Genomic DNA, 27,162 nt, shown 5'->3' on the forward strand with positions numbered 1-27,162 from the left:
TGTTAGACTTTTGTTTTCTTCTCTATTCTCTTTTTTTTTTAAGTGGAGTATAGTTGCTTTACATGGCTGTGTCAGTTTTATGTGTTTTGTTTTTTTTTTTTTTTTTTTTTTTTGCAGTACGCGGGCCTCTCACTGTTGTGGCCTCTCCCGTTGCGGAGCACAGGCTCCGGATGCGCAGGCTCAGTGGCCGTGGCTCACGGGCCCAGCCGCTCCACGGCATGTGGGATCTTCCTAGACTGGGGCACGAACCCGTGTGCCCTGCATCGGCAGGCGGACTCTCAACCACTGTGCCACCAGGGAAGACCTATGTTTTGTTTTTTACACATGTAATTATTTTTTGTTGCAGGATACAGGGCAAAAGTCTTTTTTCCCCCATAATCATGTCTCCTTCACTTATAAATTGAATAAGTTTTCCTTTCCCCACTGATTTATGATGCCACCTTTACTATCTAAGGAATTCTTATATTACTGGAGCATGTTTACAGTCTTTATAATCCTCTTTCACTGTCTGTCGGTTTTGGTGCTACTACTGCACTTTTTTGATTACTTACATCTACTCATTCACTAAGGACCACCACATTCTCTTCCAGGAAGCTTCCCTGATTCTCCCAAAGAGATACCATTGCTGCCTCCTTTTTCACCTTTATAACATATAAAATTTCACCTTTACATATAAAGTTTCACAGTTAACAAAGTTGATCTTACCCAATTATATTCTTGAGAGCAAGCAACAGGTATATTATATATTCATTAAAATCAAATTATGGGATTTGCATTAAAAGGTAACGATGGCAGAACCGATCTTGTTTGACAAAAAAATGAAAACAGGCAATTCCCTCATTTGTCTAACAAAAATCATTGTGCCATCCATGATGAAAAAATTATAAAGGTGAATGAAACCTAGATTGTGCTTTAGGGAGTTCACTTAGTAGGGGAAAGACAGATGAAAATATACGTGTTTAAATACACTATGACTAAAGTGTATAAAATAAAAATAACAAAGAGAAAGGTAAAAACTAAGTGAGCAGTGGGGTAGTGTTTCAAGCAGTGGACATACCTATGAGCTGGGTTTATGGTGTTTCTTAAATGTTTGAGGATTTGTAATTAATCTGAATGACAAAGTACATCAATTCAGATTCTTTAGCAGAAGTTGCATTAACGTAGCCTTCATTCTGATGTTTTAAGGAAGTCTAATATAGTGTGGGTAGTACGGCCAAGCCTAGGAGCAGCTCTGGTCGGAAGCCCTTTCGTTAGCACGAACCCGAGATGACTAGAACCTGACAGAGGCGTGAATTAACCCACCACGGGTGAAAATCAGACATGGGGGTGAGAGATAAACCTTTACCCACCTGAGGCTTCTACTCTATAAACCACTTACTGGAGTTGGTTTAAAAGCAATGAGGACTACAGACTCCTTGTTGTGAGAGTCAGCACAGTTGCAGGCCCAAGGCTCATCTCGCCGCGCGCCTCAGGCCCCAGCCGAGCCCCGGCCAGATGTTAGGACAAGAACCACTGACGTCACGGAAACGTGACGTCACCAGCACTGACGCAGTCTAACAGGGAGGGGCCTCTCAGCTCACCTCAGAACGCCGTCAGCTCCACGGAGCAGCGAGCGGGCCGCCTCGCGCTCTGCCCTGAGGGTCCGAATAGTCAGAGCTGCGGGAACCGAAGCGCCGGAGTCGCTCAGGAGCTAAGGAGCGGCCATCCGTCTCCCGCCTTGACCCTTAACCGCGTCCTCTCTAAGGCCCAGGCGCGGTCCAGGCGGCCGCGCGCTCACGAGCCCGCCGCTTGCGGCGGTCACGCGCACGCACGCTCGTGCGCCCGTTCCCTGAGAACCCGGAAGTGCGAGGGAGAGGCGAGCCACGTGGGTGGAGCTGGAGCGCAGCTCGCATGGGGGAGTCTATCCCGCTGGCAGCCCCGGTCCCGGTGGAACAGGCGGTGCTGGAGACGTTCTTCTCTCACCTGGGTATCTTCTCTTACGACAAGGCCAAGGACAATGTGGAGAAGGAACGAGAGGCCAACAAGAGCGCGGGGGGCAGCTGGCTGTCGCTGCTGGCGGCCTTGGCCCACCTGGCCGCGGCAGAGAAGGTCTATCACAGCCTCACCTACCTGGGGCAGAAACTAGGTACCTCCGCCCCGCCCCCCGTGCCCCTTGAGGAAGGAAAGGGAGTATATTCCCCCATCGGCAATGGCTTGGGTTCCCTGTCTCTGTCACTCTTAGCCGCAGGCTCAGCTCCGCACTCCCAGGTCTCCTCCCACCGATCCCGTCCTTCCCTCGGCTTCCACAAACCCCGCCCACCGGCCTCCGCGGCAGATAGATTGGCCGTCCGGGTGGATGTTGTTTGCAGGGCTGTGCTTCAAACCGATGGCAGTATCCATTTTGCTCATGCATGGATTGGTGCCATAAATGAGAAGTTAAACTCTATGTCCTCGCTCTCTAACCAGTGACACTGCGGCGAGAGGAGCAAAACTTGGCAATACAACCTAGTTAGAATTCATGAACACTATTGTCTGGCTTCTTAAGGCCCCGGAGAGTTACAGATGGAGTCCTACCCCCTCTTCGTAGACCCACAATAAATATCTAATGAATGAAGAGAAAAATGAATGCTGGACAGGAAAGGCAAGAAATATGCCTAACACTAACAAGAGGGGCCTTACAGGGAAAATGGTAAACACTCTTATCATCCCATGATAAATCTTGCCCCTGAAAATAAGATGCAGGAGCTGATTAAGCTGATTTTCACTAGTAGAAACAATTAGTATGAGTAAATCAGAAGGAAATAATATATGTGAAAGCCAAGGGCTATACATACGAAGTATTACTACTTAAAATTACCAATATTATGAATCCCAGAGCTTTTAGAGTTGTTTTAGTACTTTGGCGTATTTTAGACACTTTAATATCAGAGGCACAGGGTCTGGTATGAATGAAGGACACATAACAGTATAAAATAGAAGTGTACAATTGAGTGCAGATTCCAGTTTGAGTTTCTCCCCCCCCCCAGTTTCCTTATATTGCCTGAAGGTGACCATGTACATCTTGCTTTCAGTAAACACTCAAGAGGCAGGGCTTTCTGAGATCTTAACTGTGCTTTAGCTTTTCAAACAATAACTTGTTATTTAGTGTGTTGACTTATTGGCAACAACTAGTCAGGTAGTTTCACCTTGTGTAATTTTTCCTCCCTTTCTTACAGTGGCACTTCTCAGAAATTTACAATTGCTCTTGCAGTGTTATAATTCCCCTTTCTACAGATTGGCAAATTGTGTGCATGCAGTTGTGCGGGTAGGTGACAGAGCCTATACCAGAATACCTACCTTTGAACTGTCAGATTGTGTTTGTATCCAAATGATTTATAAAAATTGTAGATGTAGTATAATTTACAGTTATATATTAAATAATTTACATATTATTATGTATATATGAAAATGGGGAGGATTCTGCCTGTAAAATTGAAGGTGGGTAATTTTCTTGCAGTTTTAGTGTTTTTAGATTCCCCCGCCTCATGAAGAATGGTGATTGATCCCAGTGCCATGTTTTTATGTTTTTTTCTTTTAGTTAACCTATGAGGATTTGATAACCTGTGGCCTCACTCCCCAGAAAAATATATATGTAATACAATTTTGCATGTAATCTGAAAGGGTTCACTTGGATTTCCTAAAGTCTATGTATAGACCTCAGTTAAGAAATCTACTCTAGTTTAAGTTGTATGTGCCTGGTTTTAGGTGCCTGGCTGTGCCTAAGAACATGCACAAGCCCATCACTGTCTCTGACTTGGGTTCTCTGAAGTGGCTCTTATTATGTAAAGCGATTAGTTCTGCACAGACCCCAGCTTGCATGGGTGAGCCTGAGGGCTGTGCTTTGAAATTGATCCACAGAGCAATTTACACTGTGAAACATGCTCAGGCGCTGTTTAGGCTCCCAGCTGATCTGTCACTTCGGTGTAAATGTTCTGAAAATGGCATGTTTAATGTCACATAGCTTACTCTCGTGTACAGTAAATGTAGGTTCCAGATGTAAATTTTTAGCTTTGCAATTACCTTACCGTTTTTTGATACTGGAATATCAAACGTGTGATATCAACGTGCTTACAATATGACTTCATGATTATTGAGTTGACTCTCCATTTTCTTAAAAACTTGGGAAAATTTTTATGTTGCTACTTAAAACAGTCCCATGTTCGTCAACTACTTTGCTATTTAGAACATTTATATGGTTTTCTTTAAAAAGCAAAACAAAAAGTTTATGTGTATTTTTTAAACATGTAGAAAGCACAGTTTTAAAAAGTGAGTCTTTTTGACTTCACTTTTGTGACTGGTGTTTATTGGAGACCTTGGCAGTGAATCCTGATTATAGATGCAAGTGTGAGACTTTAGACAAAGAACAGACCTGACAGGGAGCCTTCTGTTCCTGTCTTGGCTCAGATGAAAAACTTTGGGGTCAACCCTTATCTTGGAGCCCTCTGTTTACTTTGAGGGGAGAATATATCTATTTGGGGAAAGATCAGTGATTAAAGTATGCTGACTCAATACCTGCAGAGGACTTTAGAAGGTCATACTTTTCTCCCCTTTGTTTCATTGCTGGAGAGTTTCCTCAACATCTGGTGGCTGGAAGATACCATGGTAGAAAATGACTTAACTTGAGAACTGATGTTTAAAGAGTATCATTAGCAAGAAGTTGTGGAATAAAATATTCAATTAGAAGTGCAAAACTTTAATATACTCATTGCTTGAAATTTCATGATGTGAGATAGACTGTTGAAATCTTGAAAAATAATGAGCATTCATAAAACGAGACTTCCATGGAAACAATTCAAAATAATCATATTTTGTAAATTCAAAAAGCTGAGACAAGAAGTCGGGTGTCTCTGATTCCTTATTTCCCAGCATGAAGGAAGGCCACTCCCCATTGGATATTCCTAACTAGGGTAGTCACCAAGTAGGCTTGTGCTCCTGAGAGCTTTGAGAAGAGAGACATGTTTAAAACAAATGCGTTGGTGGTCTCTCCCTTCCTTAAAGTGTCAGGTAACTTGGTTTCACATAGTAGTAATGGATGTTTATTGATAAGCTTTAAAAGGTATTCTTTATATTTATATGGTGTTTCCACACCCCCAGGTAAGGGTAATCTAATGAAGGAAGGTATCCCTTTTTCACTCAGAGTTAAAATTTTCACCAAGTTCACCTTGTTTAACAGCAGAAGTGAGTACACAGTTAAGGTCACCTAGCTATCTATCAAATAGCTAGCTATTCTTTTTACAGTACTTGAAGCTCCCAATTTACCACAGAGTTGCAGAAGCCCAACTCTGTAGTACTGAGAGCTTCTTTTATCGGTTATAAACGGAAGGGGAAGGGATTAGCAGTATTGATTACGTGCTTTGCTCCAGGTGTGTTACATACCAAATGTTATTTCATTGTGTCTTTTTAGTTTCATGTTAAAACAACAACTAAGGCTCAAAGTGGCTAAGGTTAAGTCCCGTGCACATCACACAGCTTGTAAATTTGGAAGCTGGGATTTGGAACCAAGTCTTTCAGACTTCCAGAGCTTTTAAATTTTACTTGGTACTCTTGCTACCTTCGTAACCTAAGAGATTTTGTCTTAGACCTGGGCGCAGAGGTCCATTTATTTCATACCATCACTTTACAAAATCTGCAAAGCTAGACTTAATATGGGTGGAGAGGAAAGGCAAACCTTCCAGGATACAGTCCTGTATGGGATGTTGGTGTCAGGGTCAATCCACCTTCACCATATGGTTTTTGCTGCTATTAGTAGGAGAAATGATGTGAATGCTAGTCAGTCTGGGCAGTATATTGGAGAAAACACTTTTTCAGTATCAGCAGTTTGCCTGTGAAATCAGTAGTAGTAGGGTGACCAACCCTATAGGTTTGCCCGGAGTTGAGGGGGTTTTCAGGACATGGGACTAAGGGTTTCCTGAGAAGCTAGACTTTCAGTACTAAAACCTGGAAAGTCATGGGTAAACTGGGACAAGGTGGTTGCCATAGTGGTAAGGGATATAAGATTCATTTCTTGAAATACAAACTGGTCAATGAATTGTGAAATGTTTCATTCATTAAGAGGACATTTTACAAATGCCTTGATAAGTAATTGATACTCCTAATTGGTATGTTTAGAATAGTAACTCATTCATTAAAGCATTCTATGACTATCAACAAAATTTAAAATGTCATTCATCTCTGAGAGTTTTATATATTCCTAAGAATTACTGTTATAAACCCGCCCTGTTTCTTTTTGTTCTCCTAATGTTTTACCTCTGACCTTTGGTGGGGTACAGAATTGCTTAAGAAAACATCTATGAAACTGGCCCCATAATTATTAGAAGCATAGTTGATCATGTATTAATACAGAAGTAAAGAAATAATGTCTATGCCATTTGAACCTTTTTGGTTGTTGAAAAGAATGTATGTGGCCTTACTTTTTGGCTGATTTCCTTTGGAACCCCTGAGTTACAACATGAGTTACAGCAGCAGTTATTTATAATTGCTTCCTACTGTTTTTGTTTTTTTTTTCTATTTTCTTTTCTTTCTTTATTTTTGGCTGCTTTGGGTCTTCATTGCTGTGCATGGGCTTTCTCTAGTTGCGGCGAGCTGGGGCTATTCTTCGATGCGGTGTGCGGGCTTCTCATTGCAGTGGCTTCTCTTGTTGCGGAGTATGGGCTCTAGGCGCGTGGGCTTCAGTAGTTGTGGCCCGCGGGCTCTAGAGCGCAGGCTCAGTAGCTGTGGCACACGGGCTTAGTTGGTCCGCGGCATGTGGCATCTTCCTGGACCAGGGATCAAACCCATGTTCCCTGCATTAGCAGGCGTATTCTTAACCACTGTGCAACCAGAGAAGTCCCACTTTCTATTCTTAATAATTCACAATATGGTGCTTATTATGACAAAGACTGTACTGTCAACCTTGTTAAGAGCACTAAGAGTCCCTTTGTTCCCCTGGGATCCCAGTAGTCTGTGTTTTCCATTTTCTCATAACAGCTTGAAAGGAAAACGCAACTCCAAAGCAGAAATAAAATTTTCTGATTTACCAGGAATAACAACAGTGTTTCATAATTGGGTGTTCTCTTTTGTTTTAAATATCTTTATGTGGAAGGAGGACTTTTTAGATCCAGGTTGATGTCACTTGCAAGGTTAATCATCCCCTGAATTAGATCTGAATCCTCATTGAAGTGGGCTGGGGGAATATTGGTGCATGAATAAGGAAATTTTTTTTGAATTTTATTTGTTTTTTTATATAGCAGGTTCTTATTAGTTATCCATTTTATACATATTGTGTATATATGTCAATCCCAATCTCCCAATTCATCACACCACCCCCCGCCACTTTCCTCCCTTGGTGTCCATACGTTTGTTCTCTACATCTGTGACTCAATTTCTGCCCTGCAAACCGGTTCATCTGTACCATTTTTCTAGGTTCCACATATATGCGTTAATATACGATATTTGTTTTTCTCTTTCTGACTTACGTCACTCTGTATGACAGTCTCTAGATCCATCCACATCTCTACAAATGACCCAGTTTTGTTTCTTTTTATGGCTGAGTAATATTCCATCATATATATGTACCACATCTTCTTTATCCATTCGTCTGTCGATGGGCATTTAGGTTGCTTCCATGTCCTGGCTATTGTAAGTAGTGCTGCAATGAACCTTGGGGTGCATGTATGTTTTTGAATTATGGTTTTCTCTGGGTATATGCCCAGTAGTGGGATTGCTGGGTCATATGGTAATTCTATTTTCAGTTTTTTAAGGAACCTCCATACTGTTCTCCATAGTGGCTGTATCAGTTTACATTCCCACCAGCAGTGCAAGAGGGTTCCCTTTTCTCCACACCCTCTCCAGCATTCGTTGTTTGTAGATTTTCTGATGATGCCCATTCTAACTGGTGTGAGGTGATACCTCACGTTAGTTTTGATTTGCATTTCTCTAATAATTAGTGATGTTGAGCAGCTTTTCATGTGCTTCTTGCCCATCTGTATGTCTTCTTTGGAGAAATGTCTATTTAGGTCTTCTGCCCATTTTTGGATTGGGTTGTTTGTTTTTTTAGTATTGAGCTGCGTGAGCTGTTTATATATTTTGGAGATTAATCCTTTGTCCATTGATTCATTTGCAAATATTTTCTCCCATTCTGAGGGTTGTCTTTTCATCTTGTTTGTAGTTTCCTTTGCTTTGCAAAAGGTTTTAAGTTTCATTAGGTCCCATTTGTTATTTTTGTTTTTATTTCCATTACTCTAGGAGCTGGATCAAAGCAGATCTTACTGTGATTTATGTCAAAGAGTGTTCTTCCTATGTTTTCCTCTAAAAGTTTTATAGTGTCCGGTCTTACATTTAGTTCTCAGATCCATTTTGAGTTTATTATTTATTTATTTTGCAGTATGCGGGCCTCTCACTGCTGTGGCCTCCCCCACTGTGGAGCACAGGTTCTGGACGCGCAGGCTCAGCGGCCATGGCTCATGGGCCCAGCCGCTTCGCGGCATGTGGGATCCTCCCAGACCGGGGCACGAACCCGTGTCCCCTGCATCGGCAGGCGTTCCCTCAACCACTGCACCACCAGGGAAGCCCTGAGTTTATTTTTGTGTATGGTGTTAGGGAGTGTTCTAATTTCATTCTTTTACATGTAGCTGTCCAGTTTTCCCAGCACCACTTATTGAGGAGACTGTCATTTCTCCATTGTATATCCTTGCCTCCTTTGTCATAGATTAGTTGACCATAGGTGCATGGATTTATCTCTGGGCTTTCTATCCTGTTCCATTGATCTATATTTCTGTTTTTGTGCCAGTACCATATTGGCTTGATTACTGTAGCTTTGTAATATAGTCTGAAGTTAGGGAGTCTGATTCCTCCAGCTCCGTTTTTTTCCCCTCAAGACCGCTTTAGCTTTTTGGGGTCTTTTGTGTCTCCATACAAATTTTAAGAATTTTTCTTGTAGTGCTGTAAAAAATGCCATTGGTAAGTTGATAAGGATTGCATTGATCTGTAGATTGCTTTGGGTAGTATAGTCATTTTCACAATATTGATTCTTCCAATCCAAGAACATGGTATATCTCTCCATCTGTTTGTATAATCTTTAATTTCTTTTATCAGTGTCTTATAGTTTTCTGCATACAGGTCTTTTGTCTCCCTAGGTAGGTTTATTCCTAGGTATTTTATTCTTTTTGTTGCAGTGGTAAATGGGAGTGTTTCCTTAATTTCTCTTTCAGATTTTTCATCATTAGTATATAGGAATGCAAGAGATTTCTGTGCATTAATTTTGTATCCTGCAACTTTACAAAATTCATTGATTAGCTCGAGTAGCTTTCTGGTGGCATCTTTAGAATTCTCTATATATAGTATCATGTCATCTGCAAACAGTGACAGTTTTACTTCTTCTTTTCTGATTTGCATTACTTTTATTTCTTTTTCTTCTCTGAATGCCATGGCCAGGACTTCCAAAACTATGTTGAATAACAGTGGCAAGAGTGGGCATCCTTGTCTTCTTCCTGATCTTAGAGGAAATGCTTTCAGTTTTTCACCATTGAGAATGATGTTTACTGTGGGTTTGTCATATATGGCCTTTATTATGTTGAGGTAGGTTCCCTCTATGCCCACTTTCTGGAGAGTTTTTATCATAAATCGGTGTTGAATTTTGTCCAAAGCTTTTTCTGCATCTATTGAGATGATCATATGGTTTTTATTCTTCAGTTTGTTAATATGGTGTATCACATTGATTGATTTGCATATATCGAAGAATCCTTGCATCCTTGGGATAAATCCCACTTGATCATGGTTTATGATCCTTTTAATGTGTTGTTGGATTCTGTTTGCTAGTATTTTATTGAGGATTTTTACGTCTATATTCATCAGTGATATTGGTCTGTAATTTTCTCTTTTTGTAGTATCTTTGTCTAGTTTTGATATCAGGGTGATGGTGGCCTCATAGAATGAGTTTGGGAGAATTCCTTCCTCTGCAATGTTTTGGAAGAGTTTGAGAAGGATGGGTGTTAGCTCTTCTCTAAATGTTTGATAGAATTCGCCTGTGAAGCCATCTGGTCCTGGATTTTTGTTTGTTGGAAGATTTTTAATCACAGTTTCAATTTCATTTTTAATCACAGTTTCAATTTCATTACTTGTGATTGGTCTGTTCATATTTTCTATTTCTTCCTGGTTCAGTCTTGGAAGGTTATACCTTTCTAAGAATTTGTCCATTTCTTCCAGGTTGTCCATTTTATTGGCATAGAGTTTCTTGTAGTAGTCTCTTAGGATGCTTTGTATTTCTGCAGTGTCTGTTGTAACTTCTCCATTTTCATTTCTAATTTTATTGATTTGAGTCCTCTCCCTCTTTTTCTTGATGAGTCTGGCCAGTGGTTTATCAATTTTATTTATCTTCTTAAAGAACCAGCTTTTAGTTTTATTGATCTTTTTTTTTTTTTTTCAAATAACATCCTACAGCTTCGCTTGGGTTGTTATTCTTTTTAAATTTATTTATTTTTGCTGTGTTGGGTCTTCGTTTCTGTGCGAGGGCTTTCTCTAGTTGTGGTAAGCGGGGGCCACTCTTCATCGCAGTGCGCGGGCTTCTCACTATCGTGGGCTCTCTTGTTGTCGAGCACAGGCTCCAGACGCGCAGGCTCAGTAGTTGTGGCTCACGGGCCCAGTTGCTCCGCGGCATGTGGGATCTTCCCAGACCAGGGCTCGAACCCATTTCCCCTGCAGTGGCAGGCGGATTCTCAACCACTGCGCCACCAGGGAAGCCCAGTTTTATTGATCTTTGCTATTGTTTTCTTTGTTTCTATTTCATTTATTGCTGCTCTGATCTTTATGATTTCTTTCCTTCTACTAACTTTGGGTTTTGTTTGTTCTTCTTTGTCCAGTTCCTTTAGGTGTAAGGTTAGATTGTTTATTTCAGATGTTTCTTGTTTCTTGAGGTAGGATTGTATTGCTATAAACTTCCCTCTTAGAACTGCTTTTGCTGCATCCCATAGGTTTTGGATTGTCATGTTTTCATTGTCATTTGTCTCTAGGTATTTTTTCATTTTGTCTTTGATTTCTTCAGTGATCTCTTTGTTATTCAGTAACATATCATTTAGCTTCCATGTGTTTGTGTTTTTTACGTTTTTTTCCCTGTAATTGATTTCTAATCTCATAGCGTTGGGGTCAGAAAAGATGCTTGATATGATTTCAATTTTCTTAAATTTACTGAGGCTTGATTTGTGACCCAAGATGTGATCTATCCTGGAGCATGTTCCGTGCGCACTTGAGAAGAAAGTGTAGTCTGCTATATTTGGATGGAATGTCCTTTAAATATCAATTAAGTCTATTTGGTCTGTTGTGTCATTTACAGCTTGTGTTTCCCTTATTAATTTTCTGTTTGGATGATCTGTCCGTTGGTGTAAGTGAGGTGTTAAAGTCCCCCACTATTATTCTGTTACTGTCCATTTCCTCTTTCATAGCTGTTAGCAGTTGCCTTATGTATTGAGGTGCTCCTATGTTGGATGCATATATATTTATAATTGTTATATCTTCTTCTTGGTTTGATCCCTTGATCATTATGTAGTGTCCTTCCTTGCCTCTTGTAACATTCTTTAATTTAAAGTCTATTTTATCCGATGTGAGTATTGCTACTCCAGCTTTCTTTTGATTTCCATTTGCATGGAATATTTTTTTCCATCCCCTCAGTTTCAGTCTGTATGTGTCCCTAGGTGTGAAGTGGTTCTCTTGTAGACAGCATATATATGGGTCTTGTTTTTGTATCCATTCAGCGAACCTGTGTCTGTTGGTTGGACAGGCTCCAACCAAATGGTTAATCCATTCATGTTTAAGGTAATTGTTGAAATGTATGTTCCTATGACCATTTTCTTAATTGTTTTGGGTTTGTTTTTGTAGCTCCTTTTCTTCTCTTGTGTTTCCTACTTAGAGAAGTTCTTTTAGCATTTATTGTAGAGCTGGTTTGGTGGTACTGAATTCTCTTAGCTTTTGATTGTCTGTAAAGCTTTTGATTTCTCTGTTGAATCTGAATGAGATCCTTGCCGGGTAGAGTAATCTTGGTTGTAGGTTCTTCCCTTTCATCACTTTAAGTATATCATGCCACTCCCTTCTGGCTTGTAAAGTTTCTGCTGAGAAATCAGCTGTTAACCTTATGGGAGTTCAGTTGTGTGTTATTTGTCGTTTTCCCCTTGCTGCTTTCAGTAATTTTTCTTTGTCTTTAATTTTTGCCAATTTGATTACTCTGTGTCTTGGTGTGTTTCTCCTTGGGTTTATCCTGTATGGGACTCCCTGCCCTTCCCAGACTTGGGTGGCTATTTCCTTTCCCATGTTAGGGAAGTTTTCGACTATAATCTCTTCAAATATTTTCTCGGGTTGTTTCTTTCTCTCTCCTGCTTCTGGGACCCCTATAATGCAAATGTTGTTACACTTAATGTTGTCCCAGAGGTCTCTTAGGCTGTCTTCATTTCTTTTCATTCTTTCGTCTTTAGCCTGTTCCGTAGCACTGAATTCCACCATTCTGTCTTCCAGGTCACTTATCTGTTCTTCTGCCTCAGTTGTTCTGCTATTGATTCCTTCTAGTGTATTTTTCATTTCAGTTATTGTATTGTTCATCTCTGTTTGTTTGTTCTTTAATTCCTCTAGGTCTTTGTTAAACATTTCTTGCATCTTCTCGATCTTTGCCTCCATTCTTTTCCAAGGTCCTGGATCATCTTCACTATCATTATTCTGAATTCTTTTTTCTGGAAGGTTGCCTATCTGTACTTCATTTAGTTGTTTTTCTAGGGTTTTATCTTGTTCCTTCATCTGATACATAGCCCTCTGCTTTTTCATCTTGTCTATCTTTCTGTGAATGTGGTTTTTGTTCCACAGGCTGCAGGATTGTAGTTCTTGTAGTAGTTCTTCTGCTCTCTGCCCTCTGGTGGATGAGGCTATCTGGGAGGGACTGGTGGTGAGTAGGCTGGGTGTTGCTCTGGTGGGTAGAACTCAGTAAAACTTTAATCCGCTTGTCTGCTGATGGGTGGGGCTGGGTTCCCTCCCTGTTTGTTGTTTGGCCTGAGGCAACCCAACACTGGAGCCTATCCGGGCTCTTTGGTGGGGCTAATGGTGGACTTTGGGAGTGCTCACCCCAAGGAGTACTTACCAGAACTTCTGCTGCCAGTGTCCTTGTCCTCACGGTGAGACACAGCCACCCCCACCTCTGCAGGAGACCCTCCAACACTAACAGGTAGGTGTGGTTAAGTCTCCTACGGGGTCACTGCTCCGTCCCCTGGGTCCCGATGCGCACACTACTTTGTGTGTGCCCTCCAAGAGTGAAGGCTCTGTTTCCTCAGTCCTGTCGAAGTCCTGCAATCAAATCCCACCAGCTTTCAAAGTCTGATTCTCTAGGAATTCCTCCTCCCGTTGCCAGATCCCCAGGTTGGGAAGCCTGACGTGGGGCTCAGAACCTTCACTCCAGTGGGTGGACTTCTGTGGTATGTGTTCTCCAGTTTGTGAGTCACCCACCCAGCGGTTATGGGGTTTGATTTTATTGTGATTGCGCTCCTCCTACCATCTCACTGTGGCTTCTCCTTTGTCTTTGGATGTGGGGTATCTTTTTTGGTGAGTTCCAGTGTCTTCCTGTCGATGATTGTTCAGCAGTTAATTGTGATTCTGGTGCTCTCACAAGAGGGAGTGAGAGCATATCCTTCTAGTCCACCATCTTGAACCAATCTCCTGGGTAAGGAAATTATACACAGGTCCACCACTACACTGAGTTGTACCAGCATTAATTTACTCTACAGTGAAATTATGAATCACAAGATATTTAAATCCAAATCATAGAAGTCAGAGAACATGGTAGATGAAAACTCATTGAGCTCAGCAGTTTAGATTCTTTCCTTTTAGATGCTGAGAGGTGTTTTGTACTTGCAGTTTCTCTACCTTACCTGTCATGTGTTTATGTCATTTGTCTACCAGGGGGCCAGTCGTTCTTCAGCAGGAAGGACTCCATCCGCACCATCTACACTTCCCTGCATAATGAGCTAAAGAAGGTGGTGACTGGCCGTGGTGCCCTAGGGGGGACTGCACCTCACGTGGAAGAGCTCCTTTCCCACCTGTCCGAGCAGCTCTGCTTCTTTGTTCAGGCTCGGATGGAGATCGCAGACTTCTATGAGAAGATGTACACCCTCAGCACACAGAAGTTCATCAATGCCGAAGAGCTCGTTGGCCTTTTAGACACCATCCTCAAGAAATACAGTTCCAGGTCAGTGTAGGGGAGGAGGGAGGGAGGAGTGTGGCAGCCTCACAATCCCACACAGAGTCTCCGTCTTCCCCACACCCCTGCGGAAATCTGTGATGGAATAACTGTGAAGGAGAAATAGTTGTATTACATTTTATACACGTTAATTAATCAACAGGTATGCATTAGACATCTTCTTTGGGCTTAGTTAACACCATACTGGATGGATGCTTCTCTGAGCAGTAGCAAAAGGTCGAAAATGAAGTAATCCTTAAAAGTTGTATTGTAACTGGTTTTTCTGCTTATGAAAGAATTCACACAACAACAAAAGAATTGTATATCACATAGTGTAACTTCTTAATAAACCACTATTCAAATAAATGTCCCTTTCAAAGTCATCACCTTGGTGAGTTATCCACTTGATTCCTCTGATGGAGCCATTACTTAACATATGTAGGGAACTCCGTTATAATTGCTTTCAGCACCTGTTGCATAGTTTTGATTTTGTCTTAAACTTCTTTGGTGGAGGCAGGCATCTGTGCTTTAGAGCAGGGCATGTTTTTTTGGTAGTCAAAAAGATATTTGTAGCCAGTTTAATTTTTTTTAAAAAGATGTTGATCAACTGGAAAAAATTTTTTGAAGGAAATTGCTGCTTATAAAGTGAGACTCGTTATAATGTATTGCTCACTGCCTGGCCCAAAAAGCAGTTCCAAAAGAATTTGAGTAGTGTTGTGAACATCATTGACTGTGAATGACTCAGTTTTATTTTTGGGTCCTTGGAGCCTGGCTTAGAGCCTTGCACATAATAGGTGCTCAGTAATTTTATGATGAATTAAATGGAAAGTGATGCTAATCATTAGAGAAATGCAAATCAAAACTGCAATGAGGTATCACCTCACACCAGTCAGAATGGCCATCATCAAAAAATCTACAAACAATAAATGCTGGAGAGGGTGTGCAGAAAAGGGAACCCTCTTGCACTGTTGGTGGGAATGTAAATTGATACAGCCACTATGGAGAACAGTATGGAGGTTCCTTAGAAAACTAAAAATAGAACTCCCATATGACCCAGCAATCCCACTACTGGGCATATACCCTGAGAAAACCATAGTTCAAAAAGAGTCATGTACCAAAATGTTCACTGCAGCTCTATTTACAATAACCCAGAGATGGAAACAACCTAAGTGTCCATCGACAGATGAATGGATAAAGAAGATGTGGCACATATATACAATGGAATATTACTCAGCCATAAAAAGAAATGAAATTGAGTTATTTGTAGTGAGGTGGAAGGACCTAGAGTCTGTCATACAAAGTGAAGTAAGTCAGAAAGAGAAAAACAGATACTGTATGCTAACACATGTATATGGAATCTAAAAAAAAAAGGAAAAAAAAAAGGTCCCATCCTGCCTAAAGGCAGGATGGGAATAAAGATGCAGACCTACTAGAGGATGGACTTGAGGACACAGGGATGGGGAAGGGTAAGCTGGGACGAAGTGAGAGAGTGGCATGGACATATATACACTACCAAATGTAAAATAGATAGCTAGTGGGAAGCAGCCGCATAGCACAGGGAGATCAGCTCGGTGCTTTGTGGCCACCTAGAGGGGTGGGATAGGGAGGGTGGGAGGGAGATGCAAGAGGGAAGAGATATGGGGATGTGTGTATATGATAGCTGATTCACTTTGTTATACAGCAGAAACTAACACACCATTGTAAAGCAATTATACTGCAATAAAGATGTTAACAACAAAAAAACCCAAAAAGAGTCATGTACCACAATGTTCATTGTAACACTGTTTACAATAATCAGGACATGGAAGCAACCTAAGTGTCCATCGACAGATGAATGGATAAAGAAGATGTGGCACATATATACAATGGAGTATTACTCAGCCATAAAACGAAACGAAATTGAGTTATTTGTAGTGAGGTGGATGGACCTAGAGTCTGTCGTACAGAGTGAAGTAAGTCAGAAGGAGAAAAACAAATACTGTATGCTAACACATATGTATGGAATCTAAAAAAACAAATAGTTCTGATGAACCTAGGGCAGGACAGGAATAATGACACAGATGTAGAGAATGGACTCGAGGACACAGGGAGGAAGAAGGGTAAGCTGGGACGAAGTGAGAGAGTAACATTTACATGTATACACTACCAAATGTAAAATAGATGGCTAGTGGGAAGCAGCTGCGTAGCACAAGGAGATCAGCTCGGTGCTTTATGACCACCTAGCGGGTGGGAGGGAGACACAAGAGGGAGGAGATATGGGGACATATGTATATGTATAGCTGATTCACTTTGTTATACAGCAGAAACTAACACAACATTGTAAAGCAATTAAACTCCAATAAAGACGTTTAAAAAAATTAAAATAAATAAATGGAAAGTGATGACTTTGAAAGATACCACTCCTTTGGGTATATGAGTTCAGATATGTTTGCTTAAAAAAAAAGGCAGATATATTCATTTATATTCCCAAATTAAGCCTACTACTCATCTGATTAATGGACTGGGGGAAGTAGGCTAATGGAGAGATTAAAAGAGACTTCACAGAGGGAGGTGGAATCTGAGAAGACTTTTAAGGGTGGGTAGGATTTTGAAAGAAAAGGCAGGTAGAAAGCATAGGTTCTTCCATATCTGTGACTCCACATCCAGAGATTCAAAGTATTGAATATACTACCTACTAAAATATGTTACCTCCTAAAATATATTACATACATTTTGTAATATATTTTACATGTGTATATAAGTGGACCTGTGCAGTTCAAACCCATGTATGTCATTCAAGGGTCAGCTGTATTCTAAATTTTTATTTATTTTTAGTAGGTAGTATATTAACATGGCTCAAAATTTATGAAGTACAAAAAAATGCAGTAGTGAAAAGTCTACCTTCTGCCCCTGTTCCTTAGCTACTTAATTTCTTTCCTAGGAGTCAATGAATGTTAACAAGTTCTGTCATTCTCAAGAGATAGTTTATGCATATAAATACACACATTTCCTTTTTTTAAACAAATTTTACATGTTTACAGATTTTTTTTAATCTTTGGAAAGTTTCTTTTATTTCTCCCTCAAATCTGATTAGTATATGTTTTCTTTCAATAAAATAATTTTTTTTAAACCAAAAACTACAGTACAATTGGAGCTGTGATTCTCAAGAGGAAGAGATCTTATGTGGTGATTCCCAAATGCTAACGTGAAAGTGTTTTGCTGAACCATTTTGGGAGCTTAAGAAAAATACCGTTACCTGAGCCCTTCTTCTTTCCCAAGAGAGTAACATTCAGTGATTTGGGGTTGGGTGCCTAGAAACCTGTCTGTTTTAAAAGTTCCCTGTAATACTGATACATAAGTCTGCAAGAAAAATTGGATAAATAAGGAAAAGATGCCAACATTAGGATATACTGGTTATTGAACCTTACCAATGTGTGTGCAAGTACCTGTGTGTATGTTGTGTCATAGTAAAGAATGGTTATTACTATATAATTGTTTTTATTTTATTAGATTTGTGACCTATCATCTTTGAACCTTCTTTGAAACATCCCACTTCTCAGAGGCCTGGGAATTTCTTCCATTGCAGTAGCAAAAGCCCAGGTTTCATTCTTGAAGATCTTAGGGCAGTACTTAGCAGTACCCCTTATCCTGCTGAGTGGATACTGATGGAGCTGGCTGTAAATCACATATGGTCAATAGGTGTTTTCAGCTATTGTCTCCATCCTCCACCAGTGCTACCTTTGTCTACTTAATAGGGAATTAATGATCACAGACACATCCTAGCCTAAAAATTATCTACAGTAGAGGCTTTGGGTTAATTTGAACAACATAAATTCTTTAGAATTTCTGAAAAGTTGAAATTCTGTATACTATATTCATTTTCTTTGGGAAGTGAAATTATTTTAGATATAAATTAACATGATTTGCCCTTTGCTTTCAGAGATGAAGGAGATTCATATTTTGTTTTTCTCCTCTGGAAGCCAGGTGTGCTCAGAGTAGAATGGTGTTAAAGGTTTCCTCTTTTGGCAAACTTATTACATTATTAAGCAAATGTAAATTGGTTAAGAATCACAGTCATTTGTGATGCTGCATTTCAAATTGAATAATTAACATTAATCATTTGAGTTTTCATTGTGTGCCCTTTAGAAGAAAAAACATGGATTAACTCATGCAGGGTCAGGGTGTCTACTATTCCTTGAATACTTTTGAGGAGAAGTAGAACTTGGGTTTTTATTTCCAAGGAATTATCAGTGGAACATTTTTTGATTCAGTAGAATTTGTTTTGAATTTATTTACCTGTTTTGTACAGTGGACATAAAAGAAAATTCTGGCTTATCTTTCTATTTCATGGTTAAAACAATTATAAATGCAATTTAATATATACTCTCCTAAATCAAGAACTTTTAATTGAAGTATAGTTGATACACAGTATTATATAAGTTTCAGGTGTACCGTATAGTGATTCACAATTTTTAAATGTTATACTCCATTTATAGCTATTATGAAATATTGGCTGTATTCCCTGTGTTGTATCATATATCCCTTTTTTTTTTTTTTTGGCCATGCTGCGCAGCACACAGGATCCTAGTTCCTTGACCAGGGATCAAACCCATGCCCCCTGCAGTAGAAGCACAGAGTCTTAACCACTGGACTGCCAGGGAAGTCCCATATATCCTTGTAGCTTATTTTAAATATAATAGTTTGTACCTCTTAATCCTCTCCCCCTATATTGCCCCTCCCCCTTCCCTCTCCCCACTGGAAACCACTAGCTTTACAACATGATTTTTAAGAAATAATTCTTTTAGAGAAGTCAGCAATTATTCATTCTAGACAGCTTTTAAAAATCCATCTGGTGTGGCAATAATATTCTATTAAATGATTTTTATTCTTTAATCATAATTTTATAGCTAGGATTTAAAGAGCATTTTTTTAAAAACTGAGTTACATAAATTTCTGTTTGCATTTTAGGAAGCACATTTTTTTTGATCTGAATGCTTCAAATGACAGAATTCTCACCAAGGGCAGAACAGTGATTTATTTAGTCTTTATGCCCTTTTTCCTTCAAAAAAAAAGATTCATGATGATAAGACTGTTAATGAAACAGTTAGTTGCATGTGTGTAGTTCAACAAGGTTAACTGTTGCCCACTGAAAATTTCGTAAGCAAAACCAGCAATAGTACGATTTCTGTAGGACGCGTTCTACTCTAGGTATTTGACTCGCCTAGATCTTAACAGTGGAGACTCAAGGGTTTCTGTGATCTTGCCCCAGCCCAACTTTTCAAATTACCTAAGGCCCATCAAATGCCTTAAATTGCACTAAAACTCCTAGTAAAAAGGAAGCAGCTTCAAAGAGAAAACTTTGAGGATTTTAAGCAGAAGCCAAAAAAAACAGTCCATAATCTAATGTATTCCCCATAAGGAAATTTGCCATTTCCTACCTTGGTTCCTGTTACTTAGTTTGCTTAGAATGTCCTCCAATTTGTAGGGGAGGAAAAAATATCTTTTTCCTTTACTCTTCTAAGTATCTCAGCTGAGGGCCCTTTAACAAAAGACAGATTAACAAGAGAAAAGCATACAAATGTATTTTAATATAGGTTTTATGTGGCATGGAGCCTTCTAAGGAAATGAAGACCCAAAGAAGTTGTTAAACCTGTGTTTTTATGCTAGATGTGATGAAGAGTGAGAGTTGTGGGAAAATGTGCTAGGATGAAAAAAGGTATGAGCTAAATGTACTAAACTGGGGGAAACAGCAAGGCCCGTTCAGATTTCTCTCTGTGACCTTATGTCTTTGGAGATAAGGATGCTCATTTCCTCAGGGTACAGGGAGGGAAACCTCTTACATGAGGGTTTTATGATCTGCTTCAGGAGAGGGTCAGAAAGTCCCTCCTGCATATGTCATTTCTCAATGTTACCTGCATATGTCATTTGTCAAATTCATTCAGCTTAAAATAGTCAATATACCAAGATGCCATATTTTGGGGTAGCGTGTTCTGAACCTCGTCAAGTTCTATCATGTGTCAATTAGCTGTTGCCACAATTATTTTGTATAACAGACTACCCCCAAAATCACACTTTCGGGCTTGCAGGTCAATTGGGAGTTGTCTGACGTAGGCTGGGCTTAACTGGGTAGCTCTGCTGAACACTGTTGGTCTCATTGGGCTTGGCTTATTGCTGTGAGTTTTGGGCTTAGTCAGCTACACGTGTGTTCGTTCTGAGCCCAAGGTTAGAGGGGAAGCAGCTACCCGGTGATGACGCCCAAGTGCCAAAGAACAAGCCCCATCAAGCTCATTTCAAGCCTTTGCTTGCATCAGATCTGTTAACATCCCTTTGGCCAAAGCAAGTCACATAGCCCGATCCATGGTCCAGGGGTGGGAAAGTACACTCTACCTCTGGTGGGAGAGGCCGCAAAATCACACAGCAAAGGGTGTGGAATCAGGGGTGGTTAAGAACTGGGGCCAGAAATTTAAGCTCTCATCTTCATGTGGCTAAATCCTACCTGTTCTTTAAGCTTTATGACTCAGTTGAAATCCTGTCTCCTCTATGACCTGCACAATCTTTCAACCAAAAGGAATTGCTCCTTTTTCTAAACTGTTAGTTGATTTGTACCCCTCGTAAGAGATGTATTACTTCCTGCTTATAGCCATTATAAATACCTCCTACCAGGGGAGGTCCTGTAGGGCAAACCTTTGTCTAATTCATCTTTATATCTTCAATGTAATTATATCTAAAAACTAGTAAAGTGATTGTTTTAAATGAGATTATGGATTTTTTAAGTGTGGTGAAATATACATAACATTTACTTCTTTAACCATTTTTAAGTGTAAGTTTTTGTGTGTTTTTTTGGGTTTTTTTGATTTTTTAAAATTTTATTGTTTTGTTGTAATAAAACATAATATAAAATTTATCACCTTAACCATTGTAAGTGTACAGTTGAGTGGCATTAAGTACATTCACAATGTTGTGCAACCATCACCACCATCCATTTCCAGAATTTTTTTTAATCATCCAAACAGAAACTCTGTACCCATTCAGCAATAACGGCCTATTCTCCCCTCAGCTTCTGGTAACCTCCATTCTAATTTCTGTCCCTGTGAAATTGCCTCTTCGGTGTCTCTCATACAAGTGGAATCACGTGACATCAGTCCTCTTGTGTCAGGCTGATTTCACTTAGCATAATGTTTCCAAGGTTCGTCCATGTTGTAGCATGCATCAGTACTTTGTGTTTTTTTTTAATGGCTGCATAACGTTTTGTTGCTTAAGTGTACAGTTTTGTGACATTCATATATTCACATTGTACTACAGTTTTATTTTTAATTGGTCTTCTGCCTTCTCACATGCATGGGACCTGCATACTTCTTTTGGAAGGAACTCCTTGATGGGGATTTGTGAAGGAGGGAGTGCGTGCTGGAGCTCCCTTCCTCTCTCTCTCTTTTTCTGTCTTTCTTTTTGGCTTTTTTTGGAGCAGATGTTCTCTGCAAATAGTTGTCAATTTATTCTGTATTCAGGCTCTTTCAAGCTGTATGTTTTTGGATTACAACAATTTAACAGATCCCACTACGGGGTGAGATGTGAATAGGTATGAGGCACAGAGTGGGAATGGGAAAATGATACAACATAATGCTAATCTCAGGGTCTTGGCAGAATAACATTAGCATGAATTTTTAGCTCTTCTTACGGATGAAAAGTAGCTTGGGCATTCACATTCATCCTAATAAATGTTGAACATTTAAACACTTTTCCGTATATGTATACAGAAGAGCTTGTGCAGAATTCTTTCTAGAGGTTTGTACAGAGAAGAGAATTCATATTCTTTCAAGAGAACATTGGATATAAATGATGATTTCCAGCTGGAAGCAGAAACATCACTTTGAGTATTGTTATTTGTGGTAGAATGAAACCATTTTCCTCTTATTTACAGTCTTACTGTGTTCATAGCTCCTTGGCAGATTTTCGTGATATCCATGATTGTAGAATCTGGTGATACTTAAGGCTCATTAAGTGTCAAGTTGCCTAAAGGCTAAGGTGGTAGGAGCATTTCTCAGAATGCAAAGATTCTGAGACATGCTATAGTGTGTGTGTGTGTGTGTGTGTGTGTGTGTGTGTGAGATAGGCTTTCTTTTTCTTTTTTTACAAATTTATTTATTTTTGGCTATGCTGGGTCCTTGCCACTGCGTGGGCCCTCTCCAGCTGTGACGAGTGGGGCGCCACTCCTCACTGCAGTGCGCGGGCCTCCCATCGTGGCGCCTCCCCCCACCGCCGAGCAGGGGCTCCAGGTGCACGGGCCTCAGTAGTTGTGGCTCCCGGGCTCCAGGGCGCAGGCTCATTAGCTGTGGCGCACGGGCTCAGCCGCTCCGCAGCATGTGGGATCCTCCCAAACCAGGGCTTGAACCCATGTCTCCCGCATTGGCAGCCGGACCCCCAACCACTGTGCCACCAGGGAAGTCCCATGTTAGGCTTTCTTAACGTTTACTTCAAAGCATGTAATGTTTGAAGAGTCCAAATTAGTTAATTAATTGAGTACATGAGCTAGAGGATTTGAGATCTGGTTTATCTTTCTGATTCTTTGAGTGTATTATTAGACTACACCTCCCACCCATGTTTTAGCTTCCGTATCTTGAAGGATGTTGATTGTAAAATACCAGTAATAGAAAAAAAAATGTGTTATTGTTATGTGACTAGCTACATCCTATTTATCACATGATAATCAGTTTCTATCATATAATATCCAACCTAGTTTGGGCTCTCTTAATCATAATCCCATTTGTTTAAATAGATTTTTTAAAACTCTAGATATACTTGTGATGATTTTTTTTCCGAATTGTTTAATTGATAACCAGGATTTTCCTCTTCAACCAGGGCCAAAACAGATGTGTAAGAATCTTCTGTCTCATTGACAGTGAAGCAATTAAATTACATGGGCTCAGGCCTGTAAATCATCTCCCATGGTGCCTGGGGCATATGATATGCTTGGGAAATGCTAGATCTGGCCCACACCTTCAAAATGGGATCACTTGCTAAGATAATTCCTGAAACCTCTGCAGATGCTTTGGAACTTGAGGAAGAGTGTAAGGGCTTCATGTAGGCTCCTTGAGAAGGAGGTGCATCAGGCCAGGCAGACACTGAAACTCCCTGGGCATTTCTCAGAAGAAAAAGATGAGCAAGAAAGTTCTAAGTGGTCCATACAGAAAGGACTCTCCTCATCCAGTCCTTTGCCACACTTGATATTAGCCAAAAGGCTGAGAAGCGATAACCATTCCATCTCATTGTTACAGAACTTCATTTAGGTCATAAACAACAGAGTCAATGAGGCAGAAACTAGGATTCAAGTCTTAACATAGTTACCACATTTACCGAGTTTCTACTACGTGCTGCGTGTTTGAGAGATGCAGTGAAGGAAGAACGCAGCTTTTACTTCCCCTCAGAAGGGGCTCAAAGCAAGGGTGACCCTGTGTCCCAGTTTGTGTGATAAGTTATACGATTAAGCTACAAAGGGAAGACAGGTATTAAGAAACTAGAGGATATAATTAGAGGGCCTGACCTAGTCTGGGGGAGGACAAAGAAGACATTTTGAAGGAAGTGACTCTGAAGAGGAGACCTGAAGTAGAAGTGTTGATGGAAAAGGCTCAGGCTGTTACTGGCCTCAGGGTCTTTGCACGTGCCCGTTATCCCCTCTGCCGGGGAGAGAGGACCTTCCCACAGCCTGTCCCCCTCCCCCTCAATTTACTAGACAAGTGAAGTAAAAAATGTTTTACAAACAGCAGGTAGCAGTCCATGAGTCATAAAATTAAGTTAGTCAGTAGAAATCTAATTAAAATATATATATTGGGCTTCCCTGGTGGCGCAGTGGTTGAGAGTCTGCCTGCCGATGCAGGGGACACGGGTTCGTGCCCCGGTCCGGGAAGATCCCACATGCCCCGGAGCAGCTGGGCCCGTGAGCCATGGCCGCTGAGCCTGCGGGTCCGGAGCCTGTGCTCTGCCAACGGGAGAGGCCACAACAGTGAGAGGCCCGCGTACCGCAAAAAAAAAAAAAAAAAAAAAAATATATATATATATATAGTTAAATATCAAGAGTACATTGTACATAGTAAGGGTAAATGTGAAATTTTAAAACCTTTTATCTATCGATGTATGCACTTCACCACAATATAAAGTATTTCTTACTGTAGATCATGGTCAAAATTTTTTTTAAAAATTTTGTCTAGAACAAATAGAAATGAAATCATGCTATTACCCTAACCTTCTCTGGTATACCATTGCATTTCTAGTTATTTAATGTATGGAGAAAGTGAGAAGAATGAGAATGTGGCTCAAGCTGAGGAGGGACCAGGTTTTTCGAGGCCTCGTAAGCCTTTTTAAGGATTTTAGATTTTATCCTGAGATAAATGGAAAGTGGTTGAAGTATAAGATTTTTTAAATTTAGCCACGATTTTTTTTTTTTTTTTTTTTTGCGGTACGCGGGCCTCTCACTGTTGTGGCCTCTCCCGTTGCGGAGCACAGGCTCCGGACGCGCAGGCTCAGCGGCCATGGCTCACGGGCCCAGCTGCTCCGCAGCATGTGGGATCTTCCCGGACCGGGGCACGAACCCGTGTCCCCTGCATCGGCAGGCGGACTCTCAACCACTGTGCCACCAGGGAAGCCCCACGATTTTGTTTTTAACTGTGATTAAATATGAAGGGAATTTGAGAACTAGAAGTAAGGGCTTTCTGATAAATGTTCTATTCCTTTATTTTTTGGCTGTTTTGTTGCTGTGTGCGGGCTTTCTTTAGTTGGGGCGAGCCGGGGCTACTCTTTGTTGTGGGGCGTGGGCTTCTCACTGCGGTGGCTTCTTTTGTTGTGGAGCACGGGCTGTAAGCACGTGGGCTTCAGTAGTTGTGGCACGCAGGCTCAGTAGTTCTGGCTCTTGGGCTCTAGAGCACAGGCTCAGTAGTTGTGGTGCACGGGCTTAGTTGCTCCGCGGCATGTGGGATCTTCCCGGACCAGGGCTCGAACCTGTGTCCCCTGCATTGGCAGGTGGATTCTTAACTACTGTGCCACCAGGGAAGCCCTATTCCTTTAATAAACATTTATGGATTGTATACTGTTTCAGTTGGTTTATAGTCTCTACTCTCATCTGCAAAATAGGTTTTGTAATACCTTTTGGAGTTACTGTGAACATTAAATAAGTTGATATGTGTTATGTACACATTTAAGAGATGTTTTAGTGACCTTTTATTTGCCTCTTTAGGACCACACCCTGAAAATAGGTTGCCTTGTTTTGTCATACAATTCCCAGAATAAATAAAATAAGTTAAGAAAGACCTATAGTGGGAATTCTCTGGTGGTCCAGTGGCTAAGACTCGGTGCTTTCACTGCCGTGGGCCCGGGTTTGAACACTGGTCAGGGAACTAAGATCCCACGAGCCATGAGGCGTGGCCAAAAACAAACAAACAAAACAAAACAAAACACCTTGGGGTTTTTTGTAAGCTGTAAGAAAGACTTACAGCTAATTCAGTTTCTCTGTATTTGAACAGAAGGTAGTGGCTATTCTCATTTTTTGTTTTTTTTTTAATGTCAGGCTATTTCCACAGGAGATTATGGTGCTGACATAATTCTGAGATGGCGAAGTTATATCAGAATGACCTTTTAAATAAATCAACATGGAATCTTTCCATCTTTCCTTCCCCCGCCCCCAAACATAGTATTAGTCTGACCACACTGTGTTTTTTTGAGGATAGAAAGTGTCACTGTGGGGTCACATTTCCACTCATTTCTGTTAATTCCCCTTCCCCCTTTAGATTTCACCACCCCATCCTCAGTCCTCTGGAAAGCAGTTTCCAGCTGGAGGTCGACGTACTGAGTCATCTCCTGAAGGCCCAGGCTCAGGTCTCCGAGTGGAAGTTCCTCCCGTCTTTGGTTAACTTACACAGCGCTCACACCAAGCTGCAGACTTGGGGCCAGATCTTTGAAAAGCAACGGGAGACCAAGAAACATCTGTTTGGAGGGCAGTCCCAGAAGGCCATTCAGCCCCCACACCTTTTCCTTTGGCTGCTGAAACTCAAAAACATGCTTCTTGCCAAATTTAGCTTCTACTTTCACGAGGCACTGAGCCGACAAACGACTGCTTCAGAAATGAAAACGCTGACTGCAAAAGCCAACCCAGACCTCTTTGGAAAGATTTCCAGCTTCATCAGGAAATACGACGCTGCCAACGTGTCCTTAATCTTTGACAACCAAGGTTCCGAGAGCTTTCAGGGTCATGGCTACCACCACCCCCATTCCTACAGAGAGGCCCCAAAGGGCGTGGATCAGTATCCAGCCGTGGTATCTCTGCCCAGCGACAGGCCTGTCCTGCACTGGCCCAATGTCATCATGATCATGACTGACCGCACGTCCGACCTGAACAGCTTGGAGAAAGTGGTCCACTTCTATGATGACAAAGTTCAGAGCACCTACTTCCTTACCCGCCCAGAACCCCACTTTACCATTGTTGTCATTTTCGAGTCAAAGAAATCTGAAAGAGACTCCCACTTTATTTCCTTCCTTAGTGAGATCTCACTTGCCCTTAAGAACCCCAAGGTTTTTGCTAGTCTGAAACCTGGATCCAAAGGTTAGCAGGTGATTTGTGTGAAAGGCTTTCAAGACTGGAAATTGTGTTCTTAATTGCTCTAACGATCTACAGTGGTCTGTGATTAGAGTTTCCATCCACCTGTGCTGCTTTCAGATCTAAATTAAAGACACATTCTCCCTAATTGTGTTGCACCCTTTATAAGCAGTTAAGGCCAGCTCAGTTACATATCCAAAGAGTAAGCGAGGTGGACGTGGCTGCCGGTCTCCGTGGTACAGCAAGGTATTTTCGGCGTTTTCTCCTGTATTTCATGTAGATTAATATTTATTGGCCTTTGATTTTTCTTTCTAGATGTTTTATATTATTCTAAACGTTGTGTTTCAGTGCAATTTCAAATGCCCTCTCCTTTCTCCCTCTTTCTGGATGAGTAATTGGGATA

At 40.9% G+C, this 27,162-nt stretch overlaps 1 protein-coding gene across 1 annotated transcript; it reads left to right on the forward strand.

Annotated features, from left to right (window-relative positions):
- The first annotated feature begins 1,606 nt into the window (after positions 1 to 1,606).
- KICS2 (KICSTOR subunit 2) lies at positions 1,607 to 26,907 on the forward strand. Its single transcript, XM_060165618.1, has 3 exons — positions 1,607 to 2,125; positions 13,924 to 14,209; positions 25,954 to 26,907. The coding sequence occupies exons 1-3, from the start codon at positions 1,891 to 1,893 to the stop codon at positions 26,768 to 26,770; spliced, it is 1,338 nt and encodes a 445-aa protein (XP_060021601.1). The 5' UTR covers positions 1,607 to 1,890; the 3' UTR covers positions 26,771 to 26,907.
- Positions 26,908 to 27,162: the final 255 nt, after the last annotated feature.

Source organism: Lagenorhynchus albirostris, chromosome 11 (assembly GCF_949774975.1).
Source record: "Lagenorhynchus albirostris chromosome 11, mLagAlb1.1, whole genome shotgun sequence".
In the NCBI taxonomy this organism is placed as follows: Eukaryota; Metazoa; Chordata; class Mammalia; order Artiodactyla; family Delphinidae; genus Lagenorhynchus; species Lagenorhynchus albirostris.

Coding starts and splice junctions, on each gene's coding strand:
- KICS2 (XM_060165618.1), top strand. CDS start 1,891: ATGGGGGAGTCTATCCCGCTGGCAGCCCCGGTCCCGGTGGAACAGGCG. Junction 2,126..13,923: donor CTACCTGGGGCAGAAACTAG/GTACCTCCGCCC, acceptor TTTGTCTACCAG/GGGGCCAGTCGTTCTTCAGC. Junction 14,210..25,953: donor CTCAAGAAATACAGTTCCAG/GTCAGTGTAGGG, acceptor TTCCCCCTTTAG/ATTTCACCACCCCATCCTCA.